This window comes from Hyposmocoma kahamanoa, unplaced genomic scaffold (genome assembly GCF_003589595.1).
Source record: "Hyposmocoma kahamanoa isolate Upper Pololo Valley unplaced genomic scaffold, ASM358959v1 76, whole genome shotgun sequence".
Taxonomy (NCBI): Eukaryota; Metazoa; Arthropoda; class Insecta; order Lepidoptera; family Cosmopterigidae; genus Hyposmocoma; species Hyposmocoma kahamanoa.
Window position 1 is genome coordinate 9,345,371 of NW_020653900.1, and position 12,032 is coordinate 9,357,402.

At 34.4% G+C, this 12,032-nt stretch overlaps 1 protein-coding gene and 1 non-coding gene across 2 annotated transcripts in view; one reads left to right on the top strand and one right to left on the bottom strand.

Annotated features, from left to right (window-relative positions):
• The first annotated feature begins 948 nt into the window (after positions 1-948).
• On the top strand, positions 949-1,021 carry Trnat-ggu. The gene has a single exon. It is a non-coding gene; the product is annotated as a tRNA-Thr (tRNA).
• Positions 1,022-6,904: 5,883 nt separating this feature from the next.
• LOC113232526 overlaps positions 6,905-12,032 on the bottom strand; it is a 13,468-nt gene continuing 8,340 nt past the window's right edge. Inside the window, exons 5-7 of the mRNA XM_026467286.1 lie at positions 10,958-11,202; positions 9,305-9,533; positions 6,905-8,083 (exon numbers count right to left, since the gene is read on the bottom strand). Of these exons, the coding sequence (XP_026323071.1) occupies positions 7,874-8,083; positions 9,305-9,533; positions 10,958-11,202 (684 nt within the window). The 3' untranslated portion in view covers positions 6,905-7,873. The remainder of the gene's footprint in view (positions 8,084-9,304; positions 9,534-10,957; positions 11,203-12,032) is intronic.

Below are 12,032 nucleotides of genomic sequence, written 5' to 3' on the forward strand. Positions count from 1 at the left end.
CGAGTGATAATATTAGTTTCAATATCCAAATTACTAAAACCTTTAACTTCAAAATGACAAATGCTCACGAATTGTGTAGGTTACATGTTGCCGATATGGATTACGCGCAACGGCAATCATGCACGCCATAAAAATGCCATTGTCCGTATTTTTTCTTAATATGTGCGAAAATTAAACTCAATTTAATGGAAAAAGAAGGTTAAAGAGGCGATGTAAAAATTGTTATCCGAATGGAATGGAAGAACGACAAAAAAGCAACATATTGTTGTGGTTTTTCATTTTCTAAATTTAAATTCTCAACATTCGTTGTCTATACCGGATGTTATTAATTGTACATAATGACTACAATTCAACATATATATTATAATGTTTATATAAGTTTCTTCCGTTATTATCTTTGTTATAGAAAAAGTATTGCGTGCCGCTGCATGTAATTAGCCATTGTAAAAATAAATCGTACAAGTCATCTTCAGGATTAACTGATAATCATCTACAAAGTTGTAAACAATTCGCGTTATGAAACCATTTCCTTAGGGTCGTTTACTAAACTTGTGACGTCACACCTTATTGATACGGAGTCGCATTAAACATGTCGCATTAAGACGTGCTTTCTCTGTCGTTGGTTCGTGCGGAAGCGTCACGGGCAATTGTCGCTCTTATTGCATGGAGATAAGCTTTTTCTGACCGGTTTAAATTGTTCCTTCGTTGAATAAGTGTGATGATTTTTGAAGAACTTTGTGATATGTATTAATGAGATTTTTTTGTGAAAATAAGTTCACTAGTTTTGTTATGCTTAGTAATAGAAAGATTGAACACACAGAATACATTTTTATAGTGAAGAAGCTTCTAAAATCTCTCTCTAGATGTCACTAGCGGCGCAGAATGCTGAAAATTCCATTACGAAGATCTTTAATAAAAACACACGAGAGTTTCGACAACTTGATAACTTGACCCGTAGCTCAGTTGGTTAGAGCAGCGCTACGGTACAGCGTGGTCATGGGTTCGAGTCCCATCGGGTCGAAAAAAACATTTTCTGTATATTTGATCTTTGTTTAATAATCATAACAAAAACCAGCAATTATTCACAATATTAGACTGTTCTACATAGTTGCAAAAAAACCGTACAGTTCAACTAACTTATCAGCAGGGATCGGAATAGGTAGTTTTTTTATTATTATATTAGGACAATACGATCTCTCGATTGACATTTTTTTTAGAGAGGTATCGTGAAAAAAAATCTAATGTCCGAAATATCGCGGATCCGACCCACTGTGCGTCGCAAAGTTAAATAAACTGTACATGCTTGTCCCCGATTACGTCAATTTTAATGTTCGTAAGTGATTTCCCGAATCTCGAAAAGGTCCCTAATACCTAAAAAATATCGTCGTAAGGCAGTCTCCATTTTCTGTCTATGTTCCTCGAAGTTTAGGTAAAAAAACTCTACCTATTGCGATCCCTACTTACCAGTGATATTAGCAGAAAATGAGTAACGCTATCACGTCGAGAAATTCCAAATTAAACATGGTATTATAGTATTTATTTTATTGAATATCATATTTTTACTCCCATGATAATCATGTTTTTTTTGTGAAATACTCCACTAGTTCGTTGATATAAAGATCGAACAAACCCAAAGAAACATTCCTTCGAACTGACTCGAGAATCAGCTTCTTTTGCCTTACTATGGCAGAGATACGAGTGTGGATTGAAAAGTTCGGCCTAACCAAGAAAATAAAGTTAAATGCTCACAAAAACAATTTTATTTTTCGACGTGTTCTCCATCTAGCTCTATGACTTTTTTTCCAAAGATTCTACATCAGTTTAAAAAAAAGATTCTTCAAGGTCTTAAAAATACCCATTTAATGCTGCTTCAACATCTTCAGTCAATGAAATTTCTGGCTGGGTGGGGCAGTAATTCGAAACCACAATAAGAAATTTTAACAATGGATTCGACAGAAGTATGACCGCGAGCATAATCCTGATGAAACAACACTTTTGTCCTGAGTAATTCTGAGCGTTTTCTTTAATTTCTTCGCGCAAACTACGCAACAGGCCGTAATAGTATGCTTCGTTAATGATTTCGACCTTCAGAAGGTAGTCCACCGTGATGACATCCTTGGCATCCCAAAAAACTGACGCCATCACCTTGCCAGTCGACAAAACTGCTTTCGCTTTCTCTGGAGTCGGTTCACCACGTTTTACCGACAGTTTCGACTGTTGTTTGAGCTCTGGTGTATTGGTATACCCAACTTTCATCCATTGTCACAATTTTTTTTTAATAATTATTGCGCTTCAGCCTCAAACATCTCCAAACAGTCGCGAGAAATTGCGAGCCGAATACGCCCTTGGTTCACTGAAAACAAACCGGGGAGGCACCTAGCAGAAACCTAGTGAAATCCAAGTTCGTTGACAATAATAGTTTTATTTTGTTTTGCTTTATTTATTTTTATTTTTTACAAGTTACAAAAGACCCATAAAACACATACCTTATAGACTGACACACATAATAATATGATAAATATTTATTTATTTACACGTATGGACCGCGACGTGTGACGCAACGTGGGTGTCCGATAGCCGTCCTCGGAAACGCCGGAACATGACACCCTTCGGCCAAAAGTCCTCCTTCATGAAGGTTGACAGTTGTTGAGTTGGTACTCTTACAACAAATGAATTAAAATTCACCTTGTGGCGGGACTCCAACTGCTCGACTCTCAGGGCAGCTTTGGATTTCACCCGTACGTACTCCACAATATCCGCAGACTTTGTGGAGTAATTAAGTCGTGACACGTATGCTATACGTATACGTCGTCGGTACCGCTGGACGCAATAGATGATTGGGTTTACGTCTGCTCATACCAGATACTGTCTGCAATCTCCTTGATGGTCAATCTTCGGACTTCCATAACGAGATCACACACTTTTCCGAGGTTTTTCTCTGTCATAGACGCCGTGGACCGGTTAGACGTAGAGTCTTCTTCGATGGTCTCGTCCACGTTTGAATTCTGCAACTCATTTTTTTATAGTCGTATACGTTGGAACAGACTCTTCTAATGATGTTTCCGTATCATTGTTGATCTTTTTCGGTATTAATCTCTTTTTAATCAAGTATTTGATAACAGCACGTTGTTAAATTTTCTTCATTGTTTTATATCGCTGCACTTGGTGTCACTAAATTCGCTCTAATTTCAAAATCACTAATACTAATACACCAAGTACCAAGTACTACACCAATAAAAAGTTGCATTGTGACAACCTATTAATGTATGAATTAAATGAGAGTAGTATGGAAAAAAAAATACATTAAGTACTTCTATGTGAGGCCTCGAACTTTTCAATCCACACTCGTACTAACGACATATATTCGCCCCACTCGTCTCCGATATTTTTGTCGTAATTAAACTGCGTGTTTGTCTTTTTGTTCCTCTTATCATAATTTTTCGACACAGTTCAAGACTTGACAATTAATCAGGAAGGTGCTTTTGCACACCACATCATTACTTCTCACAATACTTGTTAGCATATATGGTGGAGTAGATTGTTATTTGGTTTTTGGAAACTAGTGACGACAGCGCATCTTTGGCAATTAGCAAAACCCTTGGGTTACCTTTTCGTAAACATTTTGGGAAAATGCGAAGATTTGGTAAAAATTTGTGATATAAGAATAATTAATGTCTACTAACATTTTATTCCTTGCTCAATTTATCTATTAAAAAAACTAAACCTTCATTATTTTGTGATATTTTCGCGTTGTCAATTTACTTTTTTAAGGCAACTAAACTTTTTTCTTTTAACTCATCCTAAATTGTATAAAACATTTATAGATAATAACGCGTTTTGTGCCAGTTGTTAGCAACTTGTAAAATGTAGTTGATTTAGACTTAACTTAGGTCTTCTATGTAAGCCGATAGCCACTGTGTTCATGTAAAACAACTTAGCGCATGCAAAATTCAATTCAAAATGCGTGCAGATACAATTTGCAGCGTGTTTTTTTATGAGTAATGTGTATGTTTAATCATTACATTGTATCTTATATGCATGTATGTTAAACTTTACATGTGCCGAAAGGTGCCTCTTTCGTTCAACGCATGCGTCAAGAATGTCATTCTCTACATAACCCGCTTTTTATTATGAATCCAATATAGAAACATGCCGAAATAACGTGGCATAACCTTATTATGAATTAATTTTGTTATGTAGTTAATTAATACACTTATACATAAATAATGTTTACTTTAATTTTAATTTTAAACGCTGACAATTAAAGACAAGGTCGATTTCTAAAAACTAAACTTTTTAGCTTAACCTGTGAATTACAGGTTTCGCTAAAACCAACTTTTTCAGTCACTGGTTGCAACCGAAAATGTTACAATATTGTTTTTTAATTCCAATGAGGAGCTATACCATTATAAATGTTATTGTTGATAGTAGAACATTTGAGCCTTTTTAATCTCAACAATGAAATGTAACTGGGCATTCGGATCAAATTTGAACCATATTATTTTGTATTTTAAACTGTATATAGAGTTAATGCAGTGATATGTAACATGTTTTGATTTCCTTTATAAGCAGTATTATCCTCTGTTCGGCTTCTGCGTAGTCGTATAGAGTGATATCTGGGCATTTTTAGCATATTGACTATATCTATGAAATTTGAATGTGCCGTTAACTGTATATAATTTCAAATAAATAAAGCTATGTAAGTAAAATGTTTGCAATACAATGCTCATTGATCAATCGTCTTATGACAAAGTACTGCCCATAATATTAATATAAAAGCCGACCATATTGATCAAAATTTAAGACCTAACAGACGACCACTTTTCCTGTTACCCATAGGTACCAGTATTACTACTAAGTCTGTATTATTGTGGGAATATAGGGAAGAAATGTTCGCTTCGTTGATATAGCGAAATAATTATTGTCTGTGGTAAAATATAAGTAAAATGAACCGTATTGATACGGGAAAAAATTGAATTTGGAAAAAAAATTGACTCTTTAAGTTACAAATTAATGAAGCAGCAAATGAATTTGACTTATGTGCTTTAGTCGGTAGATGTATAAATTTAAATGTCCACCGACCTTAGAATTAGCACTGTGGTGCCAATGTAGCGCTTGTATAAGCGTTTAGTTTCAAGGCGCCCTAACACAGTTCTTCTCCGCTTTATGTTGGTAGAAAATGGTCCAGTTTACAAAATGTATGACAAAGAAATAGTGGGTATGCCTACGTGAAAAGTTGAAACATGTTCTTATTTCAAATTGCCGCTCCTTAATCCTTTCACTAATAACATAGTACAGGGTACCCCGTTTCGCTATATGGATCTCAAAAAACCAATTACGGGCTTCACATTGCGATTTCCAAGTGCTTTCTTTGCAGTTGCCGCCAGAGAAATATCAACAACGTACTGACAAAGTTCAATTCAATGATTTCTACAATTGAACAGTCACTGATATTTTTGTGTGCGGTATTATTTAAGTACTGCCCATGGAAAATAGTTGTAACTATTCATGGCGTAATATCATAACGAAAATTATTACTCTACATATAAAATATCCTTAACATATTACAAACAATTTGTATGACTATATGTGAACATGACTTTGAATATTTTTAAATAATATTGAAACTTAATAAATATGGTCGGCTAAATTTCCCTTACAACACGAATGTACGGAAAAGATAAAATTTAAAAAAAAAATTACACAACATAGAATTTAAAAAAATCTGAAATGGAATATGTAAATATTTTTTTTCGTTTCGTAAATTTTGTCCATTCGTGTTAAAGGGGATCGATTTAACCAAATATGTGTCAAGGTCTCTTAGTTAATAAGTTTTTTTAGATATAAAAATGTAAATAGTTGTATCCAATTATAGATGTATATTAAATAATGTTTATATCGCAATGATTAATTAATGTTTGCATGTTTACAATCTTATAGACATGTCCTGGATATAAAATCCACTTTGTTTTCTATCATACGAGCTTGTCATGTGAGCTCCAAATTAAACAGAATATTACGAGTGTTCAACTCAAAAAAAAATGCCACAACAAAAAAGGTTTAGGGTCGTATTCCAGAACTCTATTCAATGCTCAAGTCAGGACTTGAGTATAATTTCAAGCACTAGAAATCGTACTCAAGTCCTTGACTTGAGCATTGAGTAGAATTCTGGAATATGGCCCTTAGACTGTAGTGTTTAAAAACGTATATCACACTATTATTACAATAGTGTACTCAAAAAGTGTTTTTTTTCAGAATCGTTGAAAAACAGCTCACTCACTTCCCGTGAAAGAATCTATTAAAATCTATGTATATGTTAAAATTTGTTAAAAACTCACTCGTCGAATTCCGAACCTATATACTAAATCTATGAATTCCGATCATAATTAAAAGTGACGTAATGTTGGAGGAGGTGTTACAAACGTTAGTAAACCAACAACTGTGACTCACGGCGCTATCTGTTAATCGTATCTAACAATATTCTAACGACGGTTTTATTGACGTGTAGAGAATCAAATTTCACGTCCAGAAATAGTATAATCTTGAATTTCACTTATTTTGAGTTACAACACTATTGTAATAGCAGTGCGATGTGTTCTATTTTTGGACAAACAAATAAAAATGTCTAGCCAGTCTTGTTTTAACGCTCCCCAAATTGCGTTTTTTTTATTTCTTCTAGTGACACTACAATATTGATGTCAAACGTCAGTACTAGTGCTTGTAAGCATAGCGTAGAGTTTAAGGCCTGGCGCCCATTGACAGGACGACATAGCAAGGCAGCTTCTCATAGCTACAACTACTGTAATTAAAATTTCAACTATAATGCCATAACATTGAGGTATTATCACGTAAAAATCCTCTGTATGTCGCCCCTCAATGGGCCTGGGCCCAATAGTAACTTGTCAATGTTTAAAATTTGTAAATATTTTGCAGAATACCTTGAACAATATCTATTTTAAATAATGTATTTATAAGAGGAGGAGATGATTATTCTTGTACATTGATAATAGTGAAGTGATATTATTACACAGGATATAAATATTAAACTCAATGTATTCACTCATAAAGAATTGTTTTTATTTAACAAACCCAAGTCATTGAGTAATCAAACTTGATGTAAAAATACTATAATAGCCACATTGAGAACGTCAAATTAATAGTAGGTACCACACTTAGCTGGTCTTCAAACTTCGTCCAGCCACCTTCTCTTAAGCATAATGGCGATGTCATTTTTAGATTTAGCAAGTATCGAGTTCTGCGCTTGGTAATTTCAGGGAATAGTTTCCCAAAGTGGTCCCTACCCCCCAGTGGGCGCTGAAAAATCCTAGGGAAGGGCTCGGAAGCCATTGCTAGGTGTTGAAGCTGTCCAGGGGTGTGGCATTTGAAAAAAATAACCTGAATCATCTATAAACTACACTTCAAATACTTGGACTTTTTATGTTAAGTTAATACGAAACAATACCTACGTGTTTTCAATTATTTTTTGTGGTGGTTGGTGGGCTTGATTGAAGTTTTTTGAACTTGCTTAAGTGGGTCAAAAAGTTTAGGAACCTATTTTAAAGGCTTCTGCAGGTTCTGCTTATTAGATAACTCCCAAAAAATAGTTGTGTATCGGAATATCGATCGACAGATAATAATTAGGTGGGACCAAAAGACGACTTTTCAGCGTCACTTCACGTTAATGCGATTTGGTGGGCGCTCAAAAGAATTAGGCACTACTGCTCTATTTCCCTGAACATGGTACAACACTATTCCCTGATTGAATGCTACTATATTACCAATATATGTGACTGTGACGACCGTCAACAGTCTAGGAGGTATCCATCTAATGCTCAAATTAGATGGAAACATCTCCATTTCGCATTTAATTAGCTCATTTCTTCTTTCCCCCTTTCGGCTTCTTTACGGGCGTCGGCGGAATCTCGGGCTCGGGCTCTGGCTCCGGAATTGGCGGAGGCCAGTACTTATCGAATATTTCACTAGTAACTGCAAAGGAGAGTGGCAGGATATGGCTGCGGAGGTTCCATTCTTCGCGGTCGCGTTGTTCTTGCTCTTGTTGCTGCTGCATATCGTAGGCTTTTAGCTGAAAACAAAAAACAATATACACTGCTCTACAAAGTCTAGGGTACAATGTTATTATAAAATTATAACAATTTGTTATTTAATAATTTGTTACCTTATATGTTGTACATCAAAAAAGCGGTTCATTTTAGAGGTAAAACAATAAATGGATTGTTATGAAAAAAACAATTTTTTTGTAAAATATAAAAATTGTGACAAAATAAAAATTATAAAATTAAAAAAGATATCATAGTAGTGAAAATTACTAAAAAAAACAAATAAGTTTTTTAATAGTCAGTCGGACCTCCCAAGGCATTAACGATGGCTCTACAACATCGTGGCATACTATTATAAGTATGATGATACTAAGTAGTAAGAAGTTGTCAATTGTCGCCTATGGAATAAGACACCATACCTACTCTGGAAAATGTGAACACTCTTCTTCTGTGTTTAAATTTTGAGGAAGATCATTGAATACTGTTCTCTCGAACAAATCCTATGCATGCACAAAGGAATTGAGATTGGTTGACAGGCCACTGTTCGGCAAATTACGCAAGATGCAACACACTGGTTGCGCCCAGATTCTAACATACCCGCAGTCGTAAGTATCTCTTCCCGAGCTAAATGACGACGTGACATGACGCATAAAATCACAAAAATTTACGAAAACAACCATAAATTGCTTAACACAAGAAAAACAAAGGCTTAATGGTAATAAACCCTCAATTACTTACATTAGAAAAAAACAGCGTCACACCCATTTAACGCTTTCGCTTTTTAGTTTATTTTTTTAAATTTAAAACAATTTTAATTTACATTTATAAATTAGCCAGTAGATACTTTTCTAAAAAAAAAATATTGAAATAGTTAATATAATTGGGTTGTTTCGTAATTTTTTTTTGAGTAGTGTAATTGCGGTTCTCAATGTCCAAGGCGACCTCCAAACGATCTTTTAAGGTTCGGAATCACATACTTACAGGTGTACCTAACTATTTAGATACTATCACCACTTTATTAACCTAGTAAAAGTCTGGAACTGAAACAAACTAATTTTAATAAAATCGCCACGATGGACAGGCAAGGTGACGATGGTATTAAGCCAAGCAACAAACCTAGAGACGTTGCTGCTCTTCTTATTTCCTTTGTCCCTTTCCGTGACAGCAATCCGTCAACGGAAACCACGAAGTATACAAATGTACCTGTTATGTAACTAACATTAAAAGTATTAATAAAAAACAGTCACCATCATCAAATTAATGTACTCCTGAGTCTCCACTTCTTTTTCTTTTTCTTTTGATTTAGACGCTTTACTAGATTTCTCTTCTCTTTTCTTAGGACTACCCTTCGTGGGTTTTAACACCGTGTACATCTTGCGTGGGTTTTGGATTTGGTAAGGCGCGTCGATTAAACAATGTTCTGGTGGAAAGGTGAACACTGAACGTATTAAGTCGTATTGGTAGTCTGTGCTGAATCTGGGCAAGATAATTTGAGTAATTAGGTGATATAATCTTCAAAACAACGTTAATTCTAATTTTCGAACCAAATCCCCTAGATCATAATGTTATTGTAGTCCCGGAAATGTTTGTACTTGTGGACATAAACTCTTTACACAAACGCCTTAATTCAATATTGAAGCTTTAAATGCTTCGTACTCTTGAAAATTGCAGAAGTCGAAAAGTATAACTACCTACCTCTTCTGTCATGCAGAGGCAATTTTCATATAAAATGAAAATTAATCAAATTCATACCAAATTAAAATCAAAATTAATTAATATAAAATTAGAATTATATTTAATATAAAATTAAAGTTCAAATTAATAAAATTAATTAATGTAAAATTAAAATTAATTTTAATATAAAATATCGAGTCGTTTTGTGCATGCCGGAAAAGGTAGATAGTTATACTTTTCGACTTTTGCCATTTTCAAGAGCAACATTTATTTGATTGAAAAACTGGAGGAGAAGCGGGATAAACTGTTTTGCTAGATCAAATGGTTTAGGTATTTATTATTAAATAACGATCTTATAAAAAAAACGACACACTTAAGCATATTGTCTAAAGAATGTGCTAATTCGTTACACCATAGGATGTACTTAACTCGATAAAACAAAAGTCTAAAACGAACTATTTAAGAATAAAATATCTAACTTTGTTCATTATTTATAGAGATATTTCTTTTTAAATACTACAGAGAACGCACAAAATTATAGTTATTAAATTGACATTTATACCAAAAATTTCCCAGCGATTTAACGGCAGTCCGCGACGCCTGTTGCCCCGTCAGTCGCCATCGGGCGCTTGTCACTTTCTCCGCCTGATCTTATTTTATTCATATTAATTTTAAGCCCGCAGATTGCGGGACGCGAGAACCGCCCCCCCCCCCCCCCCCCCCACCCCACTTCCTAAAATGCAGGCTCGCATTCAAATAACTCGAATTAAAGGATTCGCACAGGTGGCGCTACGGCAGAAAAAAAAAGTTAAAACCAAAATACAAAAATCTGCAACTAGCACATAGAAATTCGTAAGGTCGGCTGACTCGGGTCATACAGTCCAGTCGGATCGGTGGAGTTTTTCTTTGTATCTTCGATCTTTGTATCAGTAGTAACAACAAACCATTGGAATATTTTCATTAAAAAATATATGAATATCATGGTAGCAAAAAAAACCATGATATTCAATAAAATCAATGTTAGTCTTGAAAATTGCAAAAGTCGAAAAGTATAACTATCTACCTCTATGCACAGAACGGCTCGATATTTTATAATATACTATCGTATCAATTTTCATTTTCATTTAATATGAATTAATTTTCATTTTCATTATTTTTCATTGTTTGTCCGATATTTGTATCAATAAATTATAGCAACATTATCTATATTTAAATTATCAACTAACAAATCAAAAATATAATGCAAAATCTTCATGAGATCCCTCAACGAGCATTCATACATTGAATCTTCGAAAGATATCATTTTGGAATCGTTCGTTAGGTCTGACAACTGTCGGTTGTTCTTTTTCAACATGGTCTGTTTACGCTGTATTGTTTCTTCATCAAATTCTTTGTGGTTCACTCCGGCTTCCAGTGGCACTGGGATACGGGATTCTTCGCCTATGAAGTGTGCTGCTGATAACATATTGTCCTGAAATCAGTTCAGCTTGTAAAGCAAAGGCTTAAGTCTTAAATTCTCCTAGACACGCTTTCTACTTATTTTAGATCTTGTGAAAGAGTTCGTCTAGTAGGGCTAGTAGGTACAACAGGGCGTGACTTGTGCGAGATCGATTTAAAATGCGAGACACTTCAATATACTCGCATTAGCAATAGGGTAAAACCGGGATAGATGCCGCAGTGGGATAGGGGCCTCGTTTTCAAAAAACCTAACTTCCCCAAATCGCAACAAAGAATAATTAGTTTAAATAAGGGGTATAGACACCAATCATCAAAGTTCCTGCAGGGATCCGTGTGGAATAGACGCGTTTGGTTTGTGCATGCGTTTATCTCCGCGACGAACACGACAAACGGTTCAAAATTTCAGACGCAAGTATTTACTGTCGCCTAACTTTGAAGTTATAATAAATTCTTGTAGTTTTATTTTTATTATAACTATATACTGGTTCATTATATAGTTATAAATATAGTTATAATAAAAATATAATAAATAATATCTTTAGTATATAGCTTAGTTAAATAATAAAAGGGCATCTATCAATATCGAATAGGATAGTCGCCTCGATTTTTCGCGGTATAGGTTAGGAGCAAAGAACAAGACAAGAAAGTTAGGAAAAGAAAAGAAAAAAATACATTATTTTTGTGATAAAACAAGTAAATGATAATAGTTTAAAAGTAAGTAAAAGTACGAAAAAGACAAATTATTCATAGTTCAAACAGCCAATATTTTTGTATAGAATGTTTTGACAGCTACAAAAATACGAAGTGAAGTAGGTAGTAACTTTAAATACGTATATATTTATT